The following is a 23,798-nucleotide window of genomic DNA, read 5'->3' as shown; positions in this document are numbered from 1 at the left end:
TCTGTGCTCCATCCTCCAAGGTCGAGGGCAATGTAAGAAACAATCAGTCAAGATGTTCTGCTCTGCTGGTGCTGAAGGGTAGTGGGCCAGACCAGGGGCGGACACTTGGAGCCCTCCCTGCTCATGCATTTCCAGCGGGTTTTTATTTTCCTCTCTAATCTCCTTCTCTTCCCTTTGCAGGCAGCGGAACTGGGGATGGTGTCAGCCTATTACACATACATCTTCACTAATCTGGTAAGACATTTTCACAGCTCACCTCCTTGGCATAGAGAGTATCATTAATTAGGGTCCGTGGTGTGTGACGGAATGAAGCCCGGGAGATGGGAAGTAGGGAAAATGGAACAGAGGAGCAGAAGCCAGCCAGAGAGGCAGGGCATCTGAGAAACATGGAAACCCAGGAGCCACTGGGATTCTCATCCCAGCAATTCTTAGCCTGGAGAGAATGGAAATTTTGGGAATCTAATGCCTCCATTCAGATGCCACCAGCAACATAGCACTGAGCCCTCTGATGGATGCTCTCCTCTATAGGTCCAGTTACTGGCCTGCAGTCCAGTCTCTACACGGCCAGACCCTTATGCTGGCTGGCTCAGAAGTAGGAAAGCTAGAGCACAAAAAGTATGTGTGTCCTATGTACAAAGGTGTTATAACTGGATACACCTCCAGAGGCCATTCTTGCCAAATCCCCTTGTTTTGCAGCTGAGAAGACAGTTCTGTAGAAATTTTATTGAGTCAGGCTGGAGCACTATTTTTGCCATGTACCAACTTTGTACCCTTCAACAAGCACTGAGCCTTGGTTTCCTTATCTGTAAAATGGGCATAAGGACAGCTACATTATGGAGTTGCCGTCATTTCGAAATGATGTAATTTAATCTGCGTGTAAATATTTTGAAATTGTAAAACATTAAGAGATGTGAAAGGTTGTTGTGAAGTATAGACACACTCAATTAGAGAGTAGAAAGAACCTCAGAGAACAGGTTTAAAAAAATTATAACTTTTTGTTTTGAGATTATTATAGATTATTATTATTATAGGTATTATAGATTACAGGAAGCTGCAAAGATAATACAGAGAGGTACCATGTACCTTTAACCCATTTTTCTCTAATGGGTACATCTTACATTATTACAGTAAATATCAAAACCAGGATATCAAAATATCAAAGCTATTAAGACGTGTGTAGATGTGTGTAACTCCTACGGCAATCAGGATACAAAACTATTTCATTACCACAAAGATCTCCCTCAAGCTACCATTTTATAGTCACACCCACTTCCCTTCTTCCCACCATCCCTAACCTCTAGCAACTGCTAATCTGTTCTCTATTTCTGAATTTCCTAATTTTATATAAATGGAATCATGAGTAAATGACCTTTGAGGTTAACCTTTTTCACTCAGAGTACTGCCTTCAAGATCCATCAGAGGTGTTGCATAAATCAATAGTTTGCCCTTTATTATTGCCGAGTCGTATTTCTTGGTGTGGATGTACCAGTTTGCTTAACTATCCACCTATGGAGAGACATAGTTTCCAGTTTTTGGCTATTACAGATAGAGCTGTTATAAACAGTCATTCAGAGAAGAGGTTTAATTATTTTGTGCCCTTATTTATTTTATAAATGCGCGAGATATCCAGATCATTTAAGTAGCCCCTTCATCCAGACATGCTTTGATGTAACAGGAGCTGGGCCAGGCATTCGGAATTAAAATGGGAATAAGAAACCAAGCCGGCCCATTAAAGTGGGAATAAGAAACCAAGCCGGCCCAGAAAAACCTATTGCAAGGTACTTGTCCTATTGCATAGTGACAAATTCTATGAGACGTGTACACAAAATGCTTTAGACCCTAGAGCAGGGGTCACTTGCTCTAGCTGGAGCAGGCAGGGAATGCTTCACAGAAGAAGGGGCCTTTAAGCTACACCCTGAAAGACAGGTAGGCTTTTTCCTAGACAAACAAAGAAGGGAAGAACATTCGGGGATGAGGAACAAGCATATTCACATACCTGGAGATTTGAGTGACTTCAAACGTATGCACTGCTCCAGGAATGGGTGTGCCAGTTAATAATTATTCATTTGTCTATTTGTAGCCATTCATGAAAGCAACCTACTTAAAAGATGTAAGGCAGGTATCAATGCAAGATCCTTGATGTGTTTAGGGAGCAGAATTCAACCTCACCGTTATGACTCTTGAATCTTAAAATGGAAAAGGTTACCTAGAAGTTAAGCCTTTCTTGGCCAACACAGGTGGTAGGGTAACCTAGGTGATTGTGCAGTGTCCCTTCTGGGATTTAGGGACCAGGTCTCCTGAAATGTCCTGCGAGGTTGAGGAGATGGCTGCCCAAAGAGACAGGCTGGGATTCTGTGGTCCCTGTTCTTTTCCAGCTGGAGTGTCATGAACAGCCCTTTCTTGGGGCTGCTGTGGAATTGTTCTGCCTGCAGCATCCTACAGGCCTTTGCTCTCAGGGTTGAAAGGCCCCTCGAAGAATCCAGCATAGCTGCTTTTCTGGTGTAGGGACTCCCTCCACGGCAGGCTTGCCCCACCACAAACCTGCCGGTTCCACTGTTGGAATTTTTCCACTGAGGTCTAGCATACATACAGAAGGCCACACAAATCATGTGTGCACAGCTGAATGAACATTCTCCAAGTGAGCACACCTGTGTCAGCAGCACCCTGATCCAGAAATAGCCCATTGCTAGAGCCCCAGAAGTCCCCCTCACGCCCCCTCCCAGTCTCTAGCCCTCGAAATGTAAAGCACAAGGAACTTCTTTGTTTGCTTATTTATTTTTTCCTGTCTAACACTGCTGCTGTAAATCACAGCATTAACATGGAAAAGGGTAGAAAAGGATTAGACTATTCCCAGAGCAATGCAAAAGCATTTGCCTAACGTAAGCAGGCATCTGGGGGAGCCCAGCAAGTTAGCAGAAGAATAGAGAGAGATGAAACTCCAATTGTGTTCCATTTGGGGAGCCTGGGAAGTAGAGGGGAGGAGGGGGAAAAGGCAAGCCAGGGGCCGCCTGCCTTGTGCCCACCTGCCAGGGGCACCCCCCATGTTCAGTTAGCCAGGGCAGCAGAGGAGGAAGGAGCAGGGCAGCAAGGAGTCACGGGGGGGGGGGGGGTCTTTGCAGATTGAAGGAGGCTAGTCTTTTGGAAGATAAGTTCCCAGGACGGTAATGAGAATAACGCGCGGTTGCTTGGCCTGGAGATGTTTAAGAAAGCGTCACCCATGCTGCAACCCACCACTCCCTCTTCTCAAACATGGTAATAATGATTGTGATGATGAATCTTGTGGAGAAAGCACTGGCCTGTGAAGTCAGGAGACCTGGGTCAAGTCCCCACTCTGCCTTATACTCACTGTGTGACTTTGGGGGAGTCACGTTGACTCTCTGAGCCCCAGCTTTCTCCTTTGTAAAGTGGGGATAATAAAATCTTAAGGGGTTGTTGTGAGGATAAAGAAAACTGCATTATAAACTGCCAAGTTCTATATGTTTTGAAGGCATTGTATTTTTTTTAATAGATCTTTATTGGAGTATAATTGCTTCACAATACTGTGTTAGTTTCTGTTGTACAACAAAGCGAATCAGCCATGTGCATACATATATCCCCATATCCCCTCCCTCTTGCGTCTCCTTCCCACCCACCCTATCCCACCCCTCTAGGTCCTCGCAAAGCACCGAGCTGATCTCCCTGTGCTATGTTGCTGCTTCCCACTAGCTATTTTACATTCGGTAGTGTATATATGTCGATGCTACTCTCACTTCGCCCCAGCTTCCTCCTCCCACCCCGTGTCCTCAAGTCCATTCTCTATGTCTATGGCTTTATTCCTGCCCTGCAACTAGGTTCATCAGTACCATTTTTTTTAAAAATCCCATTACAGATGGCCAAGAGGCACATGAAAAGATGCTCAACATCACTAATTATTAGAGAAATACAAATCAAAACTACAATGAGGTATCACCTCACACTGGTCAGAATGGCCATTATCAAAAAATCTAGAAACAATAAATGCTGGAAAGACTGGTGAAAATGGAACCCTCCTGCACTGTTGGTGGGAATGTAAATTGATACAACCACTGTGGAGAACAGTATGGAGGTTCCTTATAAAACTAAAAATAGAACTACCATATGACCCAGCAATCCCTCTATGGGGCATATACTCTGAGAAAACCATAATTCAAAAAGATACATGTACTCCAATGTTCATTGCAGCACTATTTACAATAGCCAGGATGTGGAAGCAACCTAAATGTCCATCGACAGATGAATGGATAAAGATGTGGCACATATATACAATGGAATATTACTCAGCCATAAAAAGAAACGAAGTTGAGTTATTTGTAGTGAGGTGGATGGACCTAGAGGCTGTCATATAGAGTGAAGTAAGTCAGAAAGAGAAGAACAAATACCGTATGTTAAGGCACTGTAGTTTTTTTGTAATACTCTGATACTTTCAGCTTTCAAAGAGCTTTTGTCCTTCTTGGGTGGGCACAGAACGAGATGAGCTTTGGGAGCGTGCCTCAGTCAGAGAGTTCTTTCAACTTGGAATTAACAGGATTCACACAGTTTGTAAGTTTGCAAGAGGAAATCAGAAAAGTAACTGCATGAATGATGATGGCTGAGTAATAGCCAAGAAAATAGAAGCAAAGCTGTTGCAAAAATCAGTCAGTGAGAGAATATGCTGGATGCTTCTCATTAGTGCCTTGGCTCTCTGGAAGGGACAGACCTCTATGAGGAGTAAAGAAACTATTTTTAAGTCCATTCTTTCTGCCCAGTTGCTGTTGGAGTCTTGGGCCAGAGCATTAGGGGCTTTATGTAGAGGTTCATAAGGGAGCCTCTGTGCTTCTCCAGTCCCTTTCCCCAAATACAGATGCCACCCAGACTTTAATTTTTATTTATTTCTTGTCTGAATTCCTCAAGGATCCCCATCATGTCCCATCTCTCTAAATTCTGCCACAGTGATGCAGCAGGCACTCAGATTAGCTTTTTGAGAGTTAGCACAAAGGTGTGGGCTTTGGCATTTGTAGACATGACTAAGAATTCCAGTTTGACCTGCGATCAGCTGTGTGATCCTGTGCAAGTTACTTAATGTCTCTGAGCCTCAGTGACCTCATCAGCTGTTGGACACTAATAACACCTGCCTCAGTAGATAATACCCACACAGAAACTGACTCACAGTACAAGTTTAGTAAAGGGAAGGTATTATTTTAAAAAGTCCTATTTGTGCTTCCCATGTACTGAAAAGAGCAGGAGATATTTATTTTGCTGCCCAGCCTCTAATGGCCTATAAAAGTGACTCCTAAAATGCCATTTTATTAATTTCCAGAGAATGACTAGAACTAGGTAGTTCAGTTATTGTGCATAACCATTGTAGGGTTTGCTGGTGTCAGTAATTACTGAGTAATTGGGCAGGTCTTCATACCTCTGTCCCACCAGGTGTTAAGATTGATTTAGGGCATCTGTAATCACTGGATTTGTTTGACTGCTCTGGACTCCATCAGTTGATTATCCATCACAAGAGTTGGGACAGAAATAGCCACCATGAATCAAACTTCTAAACCATCAATTCATTTTGACCTTATAGAAAGCACAGTTTCTTTGTATCGGGGTCTGGCCAGCAGGGAGAGTGAGTGTGCCAGCCTTGAGCTTTGAGTGACGGAGGTGACTGATGCAAGGAGAGGTTGGGCCAGGAGAGCTGAGGCTGGCGGGGAGGATCCTGCCGCTATGACGGGAAGAGCGGGGAGGAACTCCACAGGTCCAGGGAAGAGCCAGGTCTGGGGGTCCAGTGGGAGCCCAGGCTCAGTGAGGTGTGTGACAAATGTGAGAGACACTTCAGCAAGAGGGCAGAGACCCAGGAACAGGGACAGACTTGCTGCAGAACAAAGGAAGAAGTCACGGACAGGAAGTTGGTAGCTGTTGAGGGCACACAGTCACAGCAAACAGCAAACAAATATCCAGGTCTTTTATTTATATATCTATTTCGCAACAGAATCTGGGGTAGTTTGTACTAGTGTCAGAGGTTTGATCCGTGAGACAGCTTCTTGCCCCTGCTTCTGGTTCTGATGGGTCAGGGGTCAGTCCCATCAGGGGAACAAACCTCTGATCAACAGGTAGGAATGGGTCACCTGAAGGCACCTGGCTAAGGTGGGAACCCAGCCAGAGGGTCAGCTCCTGGGGTCCAAATCATGAGAACTTTTATGGTAAATTGAGAACCAGGATGTGCCCCTGGCCAGGGATCTGGAGAGGAACGAGAAGGAAGCAGGTCCTGGTGGTTGGCCAAGGTAAGGGGTCAAGAGTCCAGGCCAAAGTAAGATGGACCAAATAAGGGACAAAGCAAGGCGAACAAGAAAATTATTCTGCAAAGACACAAAGGACACAGATGCATGAGCGACCTCGAAAATTGGTTCCTGCCTTTATCCAGATTTGTTGCTTTCTTTGTTTTTTGAACGTTTTTATTGTGGTAAAATATATGTAACATAAGATTTGCCATTTTAACCATTTTTAAGTTTACAATTAAGTGGCATTAATTACATTTACAATGTTGTACAACCATCATCACTACCTATTTCTAAAACCTTTTCATTACCCCAAACAGAAGCTCTTTAACTATTAAGCAGTAATTCCCCGTTCCCCCTCCCCCCAGCCCTGATAACTCCTAATCTGTTTTCTGACTCTATGAATTTGCCTATCCTAGATATTTCATAATAGTGGAATCACGTAATATTTGTCCTTTTGTGTCTGGCTTATTTCACTCAGCATGTTTTCTAGGTTCATCCATGTTATAACATGTATCAGAACTTCATTCTTTTTTTAACTCTTTTTTTTAAAGTGATAAATATACATAAAATTTACCATTTTAAAAAGTGTACCATTCAGTAGCAATAAGTATACTCAATTGTTGTGCAACCGTCACCACCGTCCATCTCTAGAACATTTTTCATCCTCCCAAACTGAAACTTTATACCCGTTAAACAATAACTCTCCATTCCCTCCTCCTCCCGGTCCCTGGCAGCCACCATTCTGCTTTCTGTCTCTATGAAGTTGCCTATTCTAAGTGCTTCATATAAGTGAAATGATAATATTTGTCCTCTGGTGCCTGCCTTATTTCACCTAGCATAATGTCTTCAGGGGTCTCTGTGTGTCAGAATTTCCTTCCTTTTTAAGGATGAATAATAATCCATTTTATGTCTATACCACACTTTATCTCTTCATCCATCATGGGGACACTTAGGTTGCTTCTTCCTTTTGGCTATTATGAATAGTGCTGCAATGAACATAGGTGAACAAATACCTGATCGAGTCCTGCTTTCAATCCTCTTGGGTATATATCTAGTAGTGAAATTCCTGGATCATATGGTAATTCTATGTTTAATTTTTTAGGAACAGCCAAACTCCTTTCTAGCTGTACCATTTTTATTCCCACCAGTCACGTATGAGGGTTTGAGTTCCTCCACATCCTACCAAAACCTGTTCCTTTTTGTTTTTATGATAATAGCCATCTTAATGGTTTGAAGTGTTCAGATGTGTTTCTTGTTTCTATTTGGAGTTTTCCAACTGAAAGAAGCGAGACCACATGGCTGAAGTTGAGAGTCCTGATTAAGAAGCTTTATAATGGGAGAAAGAAGCTGGTGTGTAAAAACCAGTCCTTGAGGCCATCAGACCTGGTGAAAATCCCCAGCTCGGGAGCTTCCTAGCTGTGTGCCCTGATGCTCTTGGGGGCCTCAGTTTCCTCATATGTAAAATGTGAATAATAATATCCATCTCAAGAAATTTTGGTAAAGTTAAAAAATAGCAATGGATAACACTTTGTATTCAGTAGGCAATGCCAACTGCTTTAACAGATAAACCCCAATCCCATGGCTTCACACAGCAGGCGTATATTTCTCACTCAATCGAAGTCCCCCAAGTGTGTTCCTCATCATCAGGCAGCCTTCCAGAAGGTCATCTGGGGGCCCAGCCTTCTTCTAGCTTCTAATGTGTCCTCTGAGAGGCCAGGAATGGGGAAAAACGTAAAGGATCAGACACAGGAGGGCTTTGGGGGCCAGGCCTGGAAGTGGCACATGGTATTTCTCCTCACAATCCCACTGGCTAGAATGTAGTCACATACTCACACCTACCGAAAGTGAGATGGGGAAACATCATGTACCATGCGTCCAGGGAGACAGGAAATGAGTGTGCTGATCGGCTACCCATATCTGCCACATTATTAAATGATTAATGATCATCACACGTCTCTTTTGCGCATGTTGGAAAAGCAATTAGCATCCCAAGCCCTGGCATGTCTGTTTAGAGGCTAACTGACCGTATCCATGGAGATGAGCACTTCGTTATAAAGGCGTCAGCTCCCTTATAACTAAAAGGGTCTGCACCTCGAATGCTCTTGCCCAGGTGGGCTGCTGGCCCGAGAGTCCTGTCTGGCGCTTCCAGGTGGGGACTGCACTGGACAGGTGTAGATTCTCTGGGCTCATTCCACTCTTTAGTCTGGAAGGAGTCTCTGTCCTCCAGTCAGCCGCCGGGTTTGGCTGCAGGAACCGTTGTTCCGCAAGACTGATGGTAGTTTGGATAAAGGACGTGAAGAATTAAGGGCCTTTGGGCAAAGCCCAGTTGGCCGCTGAGACAGCAGAGATGCCATCTGAAGAGAAGAGGTGAAGGAGGAAGTGCAATGTGAGCTAATAAATCTGGGAGGATTATCCAGCGACTAATGAACCCAGGGAGATTTGTAATCACTGCCTAATAAAGAAAAGAAAATCACCCTAATCTACTGTCAGCGAGCACAGATGAGCCCTGTGCCAAAGGAGGGAGCTGCTGCCTTGGCAGGGAGAAGTGTGGAGATTCAGGGTCAGGGCCAGAATCATGAAATGTCAAGGAAAGATAGGAAATGGGCACTGGAAGCAGGGGACTGTATGGTCGGTGGGCCACCTGGGCTGCCACTGGCATTGCAGGCAGCATGGCTCGCTGGATGTGGTGACCACCGTCTCATTTTCCTGCCACAGGTAAGACTAGAGCGCCATGCTCTTGATGCCACCACCAGCATGCTGGAGGGTAGGGGGCCATTTGTGTGTGTGTATAGAGGCACCGGCATCTCAGAGTTTTTCCCTTGGGGAATCTAGAGAGAAGGGGCCAAGTGCTGCCTGGGTGTCAGAAGGCATGGGGCAGGGAGACACCGGCACCTGTAGGGTTACACCTGCATGGGGCAGGGAGACACCAGCACCTGTAGGGTTACACCTGCATGGGGCAGGGTGACACCAGCACCTGTAGGGTTACACCTGCATGGGGCAGGGTGACACCAGCACCCGAAGGGTTACACCTGCATGGGGCAGGGTTACACCAGCACCCGAAGGGTTACACCTGCATGGGACAAGGTTACACCAGCACCTGTAGGGTTACATTTACATGAGGAAGGATTACATCAGCAGGAGGCCTCATCATACAGAGGATGGGCAGTGAAGCAGCTGTGGCTTCTAGTTATGGCCCTGCTACTAAATAGCTGGGTGACATAGTAATAGTGATGATAGTTGATATTTATTGACTACCTTCTACATGCAAGTCTCTGTAATAAGTGCTTCTCAGTTATTTTCTCGTTTAAACCTCACACAACAACTCTAGCGGAGCACTATTTTATCCCCATTTTAGAGATGAGAAAGCTGAGGCTCATAAAGTTTTGATACTCTGCACAAGGTAGTAGAACCAGATCACACACCCAGGCAGCTAGCTCTTAGCCACCTCACTCTACTGCATTTATCTAGGCATGCCGTTTCTCCTTGCTGGGCTTCAGCTTCTTCATCTGAAAATTACGATGTTGTGTTAGGTGATCTCTGAGGGTCTTTCCAGCCCTGGACTTATTTCATCCTATCCTACATGTGGTTGAGGGCATTACAATTCATAGCAGCCTGCGATTGGGAATGTTTCCTGGAGAGGGGGGAGGATGATCGATTGGATCGAGGGCCCACGGGGCCCTGGAAGCAGTAGAAACTCACAGCTCCCTGGATTCCCAAAGAGTAGCCAGGTCCTGCTGAGTCTTGCAGAAATAACCCCTCCATGCCCTAGTCTGTATCTTGTTTGGGCAGAATGGATATATGCAGCCAATTTTTCTCCTCTGGGTCCATGTTATTGTCAAGCAGACTGAGCCTGTGTTTATTTTTCTAGAGGTTGATCAGAGAGATTAGCCATAAGTAATTGAAGTTGCTAAAATTATTACAGAAAGGGGAGCCGGGGCAGACAGGGAGGGAAGAAACAAATGATTCCAGAGGACGTGAATGCTCACCGTCCTGCTCTCCTGCCCCTCTCTCTCTGACGGGCCAACCCTATTCATCTTTTAGGTCTTCCTTAAATGTCACTTCCTCAAGGAACTTTCCCCTGACACCCACTGTGTTGAGGCTGCTGTTACTCTCACAGCACCTTGTCTTCTGTGTTTCGTAGCATCCGTCTCAAGTGGGAATTCCTCCTTCTATATCTGACCTTTCCACCAGACTTTGAACTTCATAAAGGCAAGACCATCACTTGTCCATCACTGTACCCCAGTCACCTCCTGGCACATAGTAGGTGCTCAGTAGATATTTATTGAGTCAATGAATGGAGAAGTTCATGACATGATAGAGTTCTTGGACTAGGAGGGCTGGCCAGGTGAGATGGCTCATCTCCTTCATCCAGTAGGAATTAGCTCATCCCAACTAAGCCCATGAGCGTAAAGTTCCACAGCTTAGCCAGGAGGAGCTGGGCCCAGCCCACCCTTTCCTGAGGATGCCTTGGCATTTTCATAGCCCACATGGTAATTACTCAGTCTGGAATGCCCTTCCTCCATTCTGGGCTGGACAGATTTGAAGTTAAGGATGTGCAAGACCAGGAAGAGTGGTTTCATTCAGGATCTAAGATACAGGGTTTCAGGGGGTTCTGATGAGTGAGGGAGGTGTCGAAACCTGAGGCCCAGGGTTGGCACCAAAACTGACCATAGACGTAGGAAGAGGTGGAAGAGTGCAAGCGCGGTCCGGCTGATTGTGCTGAGTGGCCTGTCACCTGGGGCTACTTTTTTTTTTTTTTTAAAGGAATTCAAGCGGTTCTTTTTTTTTTTTTTTTTTTTTTTTAAATTGAAACACCTGATCCTTGGATCATTTGCATTCTTAATTTATTTATTTATTTATTTTTGGCTGTGTTGGGTCTTTGTTTCTGTGCGAGGGCTTTCTCTAGTTGCAGCAAGCGGGGGCCGCTCTTCATCGCGGTGCGCGGGCCTCTCACTATCGCGGCCTCTCTTGTTGCGGAGCACAGGCTCCAGACGCGCAGGCTCAGTAGTTGTGGCTCACGGGCCCAGCTGCCCCGCGGCATGTGGGATCTTCCCAGACCAGGGCTCGAACCCGTGTCCCCTGCATTGGCAGGCAGATTCCCAACCACTGTGCCACCAGGGAAGCCCTGGGGCTGCTTTCTTTACTGGCCACACCATGCCTGGGTCAGCCTGGGTCAAGTGGCCTCTTCAAGCCAGCACCTGGCACCAGACTTATGGAGCCAGAACCCAAGGATCTTTGAAACAAAACCTCTACTTGAGGTTTTCAAGGTCATTATGAAATTAGCTAGTCCTCTCCGCTGTCCCCATGACTTGGCACATGAGGTTTGGTGACCCTCATGGCTGTGTTGACACAGAGGATGGAAACATGGCTTAAAGGAAGCAGCCGGGGACTCAGATCAGAGAGGACTTGAGTCTGAATCTGGGCCCTGCCATACATGAGATGCACGCATGGCACGTTAACCTACTGGAGTCTCAGTTTTCCCTTTTGTAAAATGGGGATTCCATTTTACATCATTTTGTGAGGAACATGGAAGGTTTCTAATCCTCAGTGGGCTGCTAGTAAACATTACTCCCTTTCCTCCCCTCTTTCCCACTTCCCTGTTGAGTATGTTCATGCTTAGACCTTGGTGTCCTGGTTTACTGCCTCTAGCTTTCCAAAATGCCAAAGTTGTTATCAGAAACATTCCATAATTGGTCTCTCACCTAACTGTAGTTAGAACTATAATTCCCATGGTGCGTGAGCCTCTTTCATATCTTGCAGTCTTTTACTGAAAGCATACCACCCACCCCCCCCCCCCCACACACACACACACGCACGCACAGCTAGCCAACAGCTACAATCCATCAGTCGGACAACTTTCCAGTGCCAGAGCAATTGGTTCTAAAGTGTAGTTTATTGTAAAATTATTAAGACTATCTACATATTTCACCTTTATTGAGCCTTTTAAGGGAACCACTCTGCATAATACAGTATACCTTGGTGAATGAATATGTTTTTAGTGCAACTAGGAAAAGAGTAACGGAGTGAAAGCTCCCCATGTGTCTGTCTGAGCTTCCCAGGTACCCCCGCTACCAAATGCAAACCCGGAGAGTGGCAGATCTGGCAGTGACAAGTGTCTCCTGGGCGCACACGGGTACAACAGCATCTTAAGGAGACGTTATTGCTCCAGAATTGTGCTCTCTGGCTGCTAACCCTCCCGTGTCTGTTGTCCGAACTAGGCTGTTGGTAGAGGGGGATGTATTCAGGGGAAATGGCAGGGAGAATTGGAAAAAGATTCAGGAAGCATCGACTGAAAATTATTTTCTGAATTTGCATTTGGGGAAACTGGCTGACAGTTGGGAGTCTCTTGGCCCAAGTTATGGGATTATAAAATGATTAGCTAGTCATGATTGAGCGACTCACCTATGGAAAATGCTTAAAGTCAACTCCACTTATTCAGCAAACGTTTATCACGTGTCTCCTGTGTGCTGGGAACGCAATCAGCAGTAGTCTGTGGCTTGAAGAGCTCTATAAAGGCGAGGTGTGGAAGCCCAGAGGAGGGAGCATTTAGTGCACTTTATTTTTTATTTATTTATTTATTTATTTATAGCTGTGCTGGGTCTTCGTTTCTGTGCGAGGGCTTTCTCTAGTTGTGGCAAGCGGGGGCCACTCTTCATCGCGGTGCGCGGGCCTCTCACTATCGCGGCCTCTCTTGTTGCGGAGCACAGGCTCCAGACGCGCAGGCTCAGTAGTTGTGGCTCACGGGCCTAGTTGCTCTGCGGCATGTGGGATCTTCCCAGACCAGGACTCGAACCCGCGTCCCCTGCATTGGCAGGCAGATTCTCAACCACTGCGCCACCAGGGAAGCCCCATTTAGTGCTTTTTTGGGAACTGGGAGAGAGGTTTGCAGATATGGCTTCCTTTGAATGGTTTATTGAGGGAAGGTTAGAAAGGATCGTGGGAGGGTGACGTGTGGACAGAAGTAAGCATTGTAGGCCTGAGAAAGAAAGAGCACGGTGCCTGCCATGGCTGGAGCAGGGGCGTGTAATGGAGAGAGGGAAGCCAGGGCCGGCAGAGGAAGGTTCCCGTCAGATGACATTCCGTCTGCCCTGCAAAGTTGCTGGACTTTTCAGCATTAGAAGCTGGCATTGGCAGGTCCAAGGGCTAGTCTTGGCTGTCCCACTAACTGACTGCATGTGACCTTGGACAAGACCTTTCTCCCCTGGGGATAAACTAAAGGATCTCCAAAGACCTTTCAACTCTTAAATTCTGTCGACTTTATGGATTGGATGAATCTATAGTAAATGCCTGGCTGGCTTCTCCTGCCACATGAAGCAGGTGGCTTTCCTCTTCATGGCTTCTAGTGTCCTTGTCTGGCTGGCTTGTCACTCCAGTGCCCTCTGCTGTCCTAGTCCCCCCCACCCCACCCCAGTGGGCAGCACCCCTGGCTCATGAGTGTCTGGTCCTCTCACACCCTCTTGCTCAGAAGGAGCTGTTCTGTGTCCCACATCTAGGCCACCTCCTTGGAGCCCTGATGGACGACGGGCCTCCTCAAACTCAAAATCCAAGTCGTGCCAATATGTGAATGGCTGATGACAGCATTGAATTTGGGGGGATCTTTGAGAGCATCTAACTGAATCTCGTCATTTTACAGTTGAGGGAAAATAACTGAAGCGGGAAAGTGACTTTCTCAGCTCTCACAGTGAGTCAGGAGTGGCGGGGAGAGGTCTCCTCTCCAAATTCATGCATTCACTGGTCAACATTAATTGAGCACTTACTGGGCTGCGTGTCAGGGCCAACAATGAAAAAGTCCGTTCTCTGAGGAGGTCAGACTAGGAGGGCAGACGAACCCAAACAGATGATTGTAAATCAGTGGGTTAAAATGATGAAGATATCCACAGAGTATTATCTGTGAGCCTGGCAAGCTCATATAAAGCTTGCTGGACGAGGCCACACCCAGTGGCCTTAAAGATTTAATAGTTAGCTAGGTTGGGTGGGGGGAAGGGGGATATTTTAAACACACAGCTTAATGCCTTAGACCTTTGCTTTATAACCAAAGCCTTTACCAAGGAAGTGGATCCTATGGGAGACTGTCGATTTGGTGAGGAAGGTATTTTGAGGCGGGGAGAAACCTTCAGAGCCTTCACATCATTCCACACAGGCAGCCAATTGCCAACTTCCCTGTCCTGCGTAAGGCAGGTGAAGAAGGAAGATGGGAGTCACAAGTGAACCTAAGTTGACACCTTTCTTGTGGTGGTAGCTGGTCATAAATGCCAGAGTCACTCCAGGCTCACTTGGATAGCTGTCAACCATTCTCCCCTTCAAGGTGATGGGCACCACTGGCCTAAAGAGAGAATCCCAGCCAGGGCTTGGATTGGGGAACAGGAGCCCAGCACCTGGGCCTCACAGTGAGACCTGGCTATTAAAGGTGAGGCAGGAGTTTCCAAAGACACTTGATTCCTAATGGCGTGCAGCAAGGGGTATGAGAGCAGAGTGCATATTGCCAGCAAAATCAGTAGAAACTGAAGGAGTGTTCAGTAGGGGGTGTGGAAACCCTGGTGGAGGTGAAGAAACCCTGGCGTTGGAGGAACCAATTATCTGTCAGCCCCTTTGCTCATGTTTGACAAACAGTGTGACAGTGAACATAGGTCCCACGGGACTCCCAGAACCAAGTTTGGAGATATTTGCATTTCATCCATTTAACAGAATTGAAACTCATTCCTTGCATCTGCCCCGACACACACACACACACACACACACACACACACACACACACACACACTCTCTCTCTCTCTCTCTCTCTCTCTCTCTCTCTCTCTCCCCCCCCCCCCCACATCCATGCCTGTGTGTGTGTTGCTGACGGGCTGCACCAGACTGTACCTGTGAGATAAATCAAATTGAAATAAGAACTAGACTCCGGGGACTACGCTGACTCAGTATTTCTAGAAACATAATGGAAACGTCCCCCTCTGACTGCTCGTGCCTTCTGCCTAATAGAGCTTTGGGAGAGGGGAGACCTGCCTTGACCTCCGTCACAGATAGTCCCATTAATTCAGTGAGAGGTGCCCCAGCCTCGCCTCTGTCCAGTGATCCAGTAATTCCCAATAATCCACAATCAAGAGTCTGATCATAAAAATCTACCCATTTCCACAAGCTGGTATTGTAATCATCATCGCTCCCTGAGTTCCAGAGATGTGCCAGACACCATACTAGGAAATTTATGTTCAAGATATTAAATCCTCAAAATATCACTACAAGGTTCCGGTTCCACCAAGCAGGGAAGTAAGGCCCAGAGAAGTCTGAAAGCTTCGTCCGAGGGCATTCAATCAACAAGTGGTCCAGCGGAGAATTTGCCCTTGACCTCCCTACCCACATCTTGTCCTTAACAAACTGATCTTTGTTGCTTTTCTGTGCTGTTTGACTTATCTATTGCTGTGAAACTGACTACTACAAAGCTAGCAGCTTAAACCTCACCAGCGACTGGCTCACAGCTCTGTAGGTCAGGTGTCTGCACCGCACGGCTGGGCTCTCTGCTCAGGCTGAAATGTAGGTGTCAGCCGGCCACATTCTCATCAGGAACTCAGGGACCTCATCCGGGCTCATTCCTGTTGTTGGCAGAATTCACATCCTTGTGGTTGGTTGCAGGACTGTAATCTCTGTTTTCTTCCGAGCTTTTGCCTAGGGGCCACTCTCAGCATCCAGAGGTCACTCTCCGGTCCTTGCCCATGACCCCTCCATCCCCTCCATCTCATCCCTTTCTTGGCCATGACGCCCTCTGTGATGTCTCCATTTCATCCACAGAGAATCTCCCTCTAGTCCAGACCTTCTCATACTTTGAATCTCTTTGACTTCTTCTTCTGCAAGCAGCCAGAGAAGACTGTTTTTAAAGGGCTAGTGTGCCTGGATAATCTCCCTCTTTTAAAGTCAACTGTGCCATACAGCATAACCTAATCACAGGAGTCAAATTCATCACAGTGACATCCCTAGGGATTGTGTGTGTGGGGGGGGGGACATGGAATCCTGGCAGGAGTCATCTTAGAATCCTGCCTACTGCATGCACTAATCATGTGAATTAGTTTATTTCCTTTGCTCCCTCCCCCTCCCCCCAATCACCTGGTGAAAGGAGAGACAAGGAGAGATGTAGCCAGGGAAGCAGGAGGAAGGCCCTGGAGTCTCTTAGGGCAGGAAATGGTACATCCCCTGACAGTATAGATGGTAGATCCAGGTTCCCTCTGCTGGCCCACTGCGGGGCTCTGGCGGGGCATGCCCCTCGACGCCTTTGGTGCTCTGCAGAGGGGTCACTGAGCCCCCTTGGGATGCTGCAGCTCCCTCAGGGGATCCTGGCACTGAGGAATTTGGGCCCTGCTGAGAAGAGTGTTTGGGATGTAATGAATGTTTGGAAAGCATAAAGAAGCTGAGCACAGAAGACATTATGGCAAATCGTATTTTTATTATTACATTATAAGTGTGATTGTATGACGAGCACCATTAGGAGTAGCAAGTGCTGTTGCTATTATTAAGCAATCCAGCTCCTCTCTCCGCAGCATCAGGCTTCCCTCAGTGTCAAAGCCATCAACCGCTCAATTAATCACCATCTGAGGCTCCCCCGGCCCTGTGTTTGTGGTGCTGACAGCTCCCGTTCATAGCCCAGCGGTAAGCGTGGCACCTGCCCATCCAGCTGAAGCCTCCAGCCATCACCCACATGGTGGACGCCTCTCCTGTGAGTTTCAAAGCTGGATTTTTATCTTGGCCCAGAGTTAAGATCTTTCTAAAACCACTTTTAATGATACCTCTCTTCTGCTTAAAACCCTGCAATAGCTCCCCATCACCCCCCAGGATAAAGTCCAAAGCAGCCACTTTTGAACGGGCCTCTGGGCTCTACCTGCACGCTTCCCTGTAGCCCCAGCACCCCAGCCAGACGGGGTGGCTTGCGACGCCCCCGCACTGAGCCACTGCCTCGCTCGTCGGGGCTCCGTGCATCCTGCGCTTTCTCTGTCTTAGAAGCTGCTCCTCCACCTCCTCACCTGCTGACTCCTGCTCACCTTTCAGGCCTCAGCTTGCAATCAGCTCGCAGCTTGGGAAAATAGACAGACATTCTGAGAGAAGGGCCACCCCTCTCTGTGCCCCGAGCACTTGTGCTCGCCGCTGTTTGGGACTCGCCTCCCCTTGCCACTAAGGAGATGTACCTTGACAGGGATAGGGTTTTTTTGTTTGTCTTTGTTTTTGTTTTTTGTAGAATGAGGCAAAAATGGCCAAGATCTGAAAAAATCTCCTGTTAACGTACATTTCCCTCCTACATTTCCCTCCTGCTGTGGGAACCCGTGTGAGTGCCCCGTGGCTCAGGTCCCGGTCCTGCCTTAGTCACAGACTTCCTGAGTGATCTCGAGCGAGTCGTAGACAGCGAGACGCCCAGCCCCTGTAGGAGCCCCTCACGGGTCCTGCTGCAGAGACGGGGAGGAGGCGGAGCTTGCTGACTGACGGTGTGGCTCATCTTCTTCAACAACTCCTGGCCCCCCTGCTGAGATGGGGAGGGGCTGCCTTGGGTCTCTACATGCCTGAGGCTAATGAGTTGGGACCTGGAAGGAGAGAGGTTTAGTACCTGACGTGTAGACAGAAGGCCTGATCAGTGGATCCTGAGTGCAGGGGCCCTCAGAGGTGAGGAATCGATGCCTGACAGAGGAAGCAGGCCTTCGGAATAGCAGTGGCGCCCCCAGCCCAAGGGGAGAGCACAAAGCCTCCACCATTGCTCGTGTCAGTTTGATCTGCTGAGGTTTCGGCTTTACAGTTAGTAACGACTTATTCAGTCCCAGCGGCGCAAAAGTCTTCTAAAGACAAAATGAAGACAGAGCTGCTGGGGTAGAGGTGGGAGGGTTCTCCCCCCCTGGCCTCTGTCTTCCTTCTTCCTGGGAGCAAATGACAGAAGCCTTGGTAAAGGTGGTCCCACCCTGATGGGCGTTTGCAGGTGAACATGAATTCATTTAATGAATGTATGAGCACTTGCTAAGCACAGGCGCAGAGTAAGGTACAGGCAACAGAGTGTTGAACAGGAGAATACGGTCTGCTTTTGAAGTCCTGTTTGTGGACTCATGTTGGGAAAGGAAAGCAGAGAAGGGACAGGGTTCCTGGGAGGGAGGGCTGTACATGCTCAGATCATGGAGATAAATGAATAGGAGACACGCAGGGAGAAGAATCCAGGAGAGCTGGGAGCCGGAAGTTTTAGGGCCAAATCTGCCATTAATTGGAATTCACTGACAGGTATGAATTAGCCTGCCAGCTTCTCCTTTCTTCAAAGACCTATTACACAAAAAGCAATCACCTAGTCTGCCAAGAGTACAGGCTTTGATACAGATAAATAGACAGGTACCTGGAGGGAGGGAGAGGATGTGAGGGTACCCAGGAGATTCTGGACTCCTGGTGGCTTTGGAGCTTTCCTGAGAAAGGCTAAGAGGCCACTTATAAGACAAGGGTCTGGGTCCTGGCCTCCACCATACCTTGGGTCCCAAGGGAAAATGAATGGCTCTAGCCATACGAAAGAACCTTGAAAGTAGAGAGGACCAGGCTGCCCATGCGGTAAGATGAGGAAGAGCCTGACGGGTGTTCCCTTCCTAAATTCATTCAGTCACCAGCCTTGACTTCTTTCCGTATGCTCTGCACCAGGGTACATGCTGGTAATGTAAGTACAGTTGCCTTCAATAGCACCCAGTCCTTGGGAATGCTTTGAACAAACTCATGTGATAAAAATCTTCAAGTGACAATAGGTATACCTGTGAGGACAGCGGCCAGTTGTCCGCAGGCAGGTCGAGGTGAAGAATGAGCAGAGGGGTAGACAGGAATCATAGCGTGAAAAGACAAATATGTCCAGGAGTTTGCTTTTGTCCTGTGTGCAGTCAGCAGCATTGGGAGGTGGAGAGGGATTCATGATCAAATGGATAGTTGAGAAAGAGCTCTCCAGTGATAGCATGAAGGAGGAACCTGGAGAAAGGCAAGGCTGGGGGAGGGGAAACCAAAATTCGTTTGTAGTCCAAGAATAAGCTGGTGAAGATATGAATTGAGGTGGAGGCGACAGGGATGGAGAGCAGGGGACAAATTCAAGAGATGTTAAGGAGATAAGATGTTTCCAGCGACAATGACTGACTGCACGCATGCATACGTGGATGAGATGGGGAGTGTGAGAACGGGAGAAGTGGAGGATGTGTTCCAGATCCTAGCCTGAATGATGGGAGAATAGTGGTCACGTTCACAGGTAGGCAACCAAGGGAGGGGATTAGATTGGGGTGGAACAATAAGAAGTTCAAGTTTAGGAGTGATGTAGTCTTGAGGATGTCTTCCATCATTCCAGCTTCTTAATAATGGCTTAAGAAATTGGAATCTTTTGGTGTTCTCAGTGCTCCCGGGGTGAGAAAGTTAAAAGTTATCAATCATTAACAACCTCAGTGAAGGGCTCATGCATTTGAGTTTATGCTGTGTCCTGGTCACCTAGCCTAGTGCTGAGTGAGCAGTAGAGAGGAATGGAACTATAAGCGCAGATCTTGGATGCCAGGTACCCGGGTCTTAATCCCATGTCTGTCTTTCGGGCAACTCCTAGGCACTTCAGTTTCTTCTTCCGTCAAATGGGAATATGAATAAAACCTGTTCTGTCCACACCAAGTTGCTGATGAGGACAGGAGGGATACAGGAAAGTGCCTTATAAGCCTTGTAAAGCCATGCCAATGGAAGTAGTTAATGTTATTACCCTCAATAATAAATTGATGTTTAATAAACGACTTGTGATTCTGGCGAAAGGAGGCTGCTGGCCTCCTCTCCCAAGAAGTTAGGGGCCAGGGCTGAGCATGGAGCAGAGGAGATCAAAGGCTGAGTCTTGGGTGAAAGCAGCCGAGAAGCAGGAGGCTGCTTGAAACACAACCGTGAGGATACGAACCAGTCCTGGAGCAATGGACCCCAACTGGGTCTGGGTAGCAGAATCTGAAGAGATTGCAGAGGTTGTAGAGGCGTCATCGGGATGGCACCTTGTACAGGTTGCCTGTGGCCCTGGCGGGAAGGGAGATGTTGAGGTTCTCAGGCCAACTGAGGAAGAATTTTATGCAAGAGCAGAGAGACTTTCCTTCGTGGCATAATCTGTAGGGAAGACAGAAGGCTCCCTCCCCACCCTGTCTTCCTCATTGCCTGTTAATGATGCCTGAAAGTGCATGCAAAATGCTTTCCTTGAGCTATTTTATTGTTATACTAATAATACTAATAATTCAAGGAGTTCATGTCATATTTCCAATTTACATAGCGCTTTCCTATATATTATCTCTTTTAAGTCTCACAGCCAACACTGTGAAGTGTCATTTCCTCCATTTTGTAACAAGGAATCCTGTCTAATGAAAAGAGACTAAAATAAAGAGATTAAAAAATTAAAAAGCAAAAATTGGCTTTTGGAATTTGGGATTTCAGTGAACAAAATCTAGGACAAAATACCGATAGACAGTGTATGATTTAAAATGTTGTGACTCTAAATTCATACCCACTCTCTCCAACACAATTATTCTCCTAATCATTTAATGAAACCAAAGAACCAGCTTTTGGTTTCACTAAGTTTCTCTGCGCTAGGGATACAGTAATGAGCAAGACAGGCCACAGGCCAGCAGGAAAGCATTTGTGGCTCAGATGATGGTGACCAGAGGTGACCGAGGCCCCTGAAGCACTCTCAGCTGAAGTCAGCCAAGTTCATGAAGCTGCCTTTACCTGCCTACTTCTCTATGCATCTTAGCCATTCATGTCTTCAATTACACTGCATTTATGTCTAAATACTCCCCACCTGCTCCCTGCTGTTGGCTTGTATTCCTTCCTGGGGGTCTTCATGCTGAACAGACACGGTGTGGGGTGAACCTCAGCTCTGCCATATTCTCAAGATCAGTGTTTAGTTGCTCAGTCTGGCGCCCACACCAATCTCCAGGCCCCTTTGTAATTAAAACCCTTCTCAGGCAGAGATTTAGTTGATGTCGGGTAATCCCTTTACTCTCTTAGACTACCAGTGTTCATTTTGTAGCTGCAAATCTTAGACCAGAAGTCACTGCTCTTAAAGTCGAGTTGTGTATTCTGAAATGAATTTTAACTCTGTTTTGCCAGCTCTTTTACAGCACAATCAGCACGAACTCATAGTGTCCTCTGACCCTTGGTGCCCCACTCACGGTGGTGAGTAAGTGATACAAGCACATAGAGCACTGGGTCTGGATCTGTTTACAGCTGTGTGGCCATGGGAAAGCCACTTCACTTCTCTGGGTCTCTGCTCCTTCAGCTATAAATTGGCGCTAATAACTCCCATGCCATAGGGCTGCTGTAAGGATGGATTGAGATCATGCATGTGAAGTGCTTAGTTCTGCCAGGCACACAGTTGATGGTCAATAAATTGTCTCAGTTATTATTATTATAATTATTGCTTTGTTAGAATTATGTATGGTTGGAAGATCTGGAGCTTCAACTCAAGGCTTCTGTCTCGACACAAATAGTCACACCAAGCAATTTAGCACCTTATGGTGACTTGCTTAGCAAAAACTTTTCTCATTTGAGAAGTAGCTAAGGATAGCTTCTTGCAGAGCCAGGGGAGAGAGAAGAAGGCAAGAGAAGCCCCCAGGCCAGATAGTTCCCTTTGTCAGGACCCAGCTAGAGTGTGGGGACCAGGAGAAGGAAGGAGAAGAGGCAGCATGGAGGATGGACTGCACTATGTGTGAATTAGCCCTGCAAGGTGGATGTTCTTATCTGCATTTTACAGGTGAGCAGATCAAAATTCAGAGAGGTTACCGGCCTGCCCAAGATCACCCAACCAATATGTGACGAGACAGGATTTGAACCCAGGACCATCTTATTTCGAAATCTCTTTCTACCATATCCTGATGTCTCCTGATGAGATCGCCACATGGCACAACTCCAGGTGGCGCCATTCACATTGCCATCGATGTGAATGGCAGCTGGGAGTTGTGCCATGTAGTGGCCACATCTCCCGAGATCAGAGGCGTGGTTCGCTTAATGGACGACTGCAAAGGAGAAATGATGAAGGCCTGACATGGTGGGATTGGAAAGGAAGGGACAGATTCAGGAGACATTTAGGAGACAGATTGGAAAGGATTGACTAGATGTAGAATTAAAAGAAGAGGGGGTTGAGGCTGACTTTGAAGTGTCTAGCTTAAGTGGCCCAGGCCATAGTCATGCCCTAGGTGGGTTAGAAATAGGGAAAAGAAATAAGGGAGAAGGGGCTGCTGGGCGGAGAGAATACAATGCCTTTCCCCCACTTCCCCATTTCACCTGGACCCAGGCCTAGGCAGCAAAGGGTTAGGAGATGGACTTGACCCCAGGATATGATCTGGACCTGTGCTTTGGTTTCCTGCTTTTCTCCTTAAAGTCAAGCACAGGAGCTGAGTCTGGATCATGAACAGCTCTTGCGCTTTTAGCTCTAGTCGGCTGACCTTGCCCCCTCCCCACTCCCCACCCGCCCTCACAGCCGCCCTTGCTCCTGGCCTGGTGGATGAGCAAGCTGTAGGGCCGTGGAGTGGTCCCTGCAACGGACCGGTGGGTGGACGCCGCTGGGCAAACCAGGACATTGGAAATGTCACAGCTGCTGGAGAAAGTGAGGGTCACTCAGCTGAGCCGCAGCACCCACGTGGCTCTCAAGCCTTTATGCGTGACGCATTCCTTCCAGGCCTGTTCTGAACACCCTTCCTTCCAGATAACACTCCCCTGTATTCACTTGTGGCCATGACATGACCTTTAATTGCAGTTACTCAGTCCCTTGAAAATCACTGTATACAGAAGGACACACACACACACAACACGCTCACATATGCTCACACATACACAAATGTGTGTACATTGAAAACTTTTTAAATGAGGAAGCCCAGTGATAAGAAAACAAGCTGTCAGGAATTTGCTTTTCAAAACATAATAATGTAACTTCCAGAGGGCAATCAGGGGGTGGCACCAGTTCTGCTCATGTTCTTAAACCTTCTGTAGGGGTTAGACCATGAGCAGAGCCAGGCATGGTGAGGACCCCAGGGCATTGAAACATCTTCCATCAACAGCCTTGACCAATATTTACCAAACAACTTCTAGGCATCAGGCACTATGCTGGGTGCAGTGTGGGGTTCAGAAATGGGGCAGACACATCCCTGCTCTCAGGAAAACACAGGCCTTGGGCGCAAGAGGACACAGGCATGAAAATATGTTGGCACCACAAGCACTGTCACAAAGGCAAGCACTCTTGGGGTAATTGAAGACTTGATTTTGGCCTCTGTGCCACCACTCGGTCTTACCAGGCGGCCATTGGCTCTGTTCTTCACCCTGGTTCCCCTGGTCTCTTGATGATGATGGAATCCACTGCCACTGGGAGTGGGGACCTTGAGATTTTCCTTCCCGGGACATTTATAAGAAGAGAATCAAGGTCCCCGTGAGAACCTGATGCACCCCAGGGCTCCTAACACTTTGTCATTTCGGTTAAGGTCACAGCCAGCTGGGCAGCGTGGCTGGGGGAGCACAGGGCACCTGAGTGAGGCCAGGGTATATTCTTGGCTAGAGCTC

General features: G+C 47.4%; 1 protein-coding gene and 1 long non-coding RNA gene across 7 annotated transcripts in view; one reads left to right on the top strand and one right to left on the bottom strand.

Annotated features, from left to right (window-relative positions):
* GRIK4 (glutamate ionotropic receptor kainate type subunit 4) overlaps positions 1-23,798 on the top strand; it is a 448,540-nt gene that overhangs the window by 302,347 nt on the left and 122,395 nt on the right. For all 6 annotated transcript variants that reach the window (XM_082410870.1, XM_082410869.1, XM_082410872.1 and 3 more), the window contains one exon: positions 181-234. In XM_082410870.1, the coding sequence (XP_082266996.1) occupies positions 181-234 (54 nt within the window). The remainder of the gene's footprint in view (positions 1-180; positions 235-23,798) is intronic.
* LOC309637028 overlaps positions 11,073-23,798 on the bottom strand; it is a 38,070-nt gene continuing 25,344 nt past the window's right edge. The window contains exon 2 of the long non-coding RNA XR_014250379.1: positions 11,073-11,193. This is a non-coding gene — a long non-coding RNA (uncharacterized lncRNA). The remainder of the gene's footprint in view (positions 11,194-23,798) is intronic.

The sequence above is a fragment of the Balaenoptera physalus genome, assembly GCF_965194825.1.
Source record: "Balaenoptera physalus genome assembly, chromosome: 10".
Lineage (NCBI taxonomy): Eukaryota > Metazoa > Chordata > Mammalia > Artiodactyla > Balaenopteridae > Balaenoptera > Balaenoptera physalus.
Note: the sequence above shows the minus strand (reverse complement) of the source record. Positions and strands in the feature narration are given on the sequence as shown.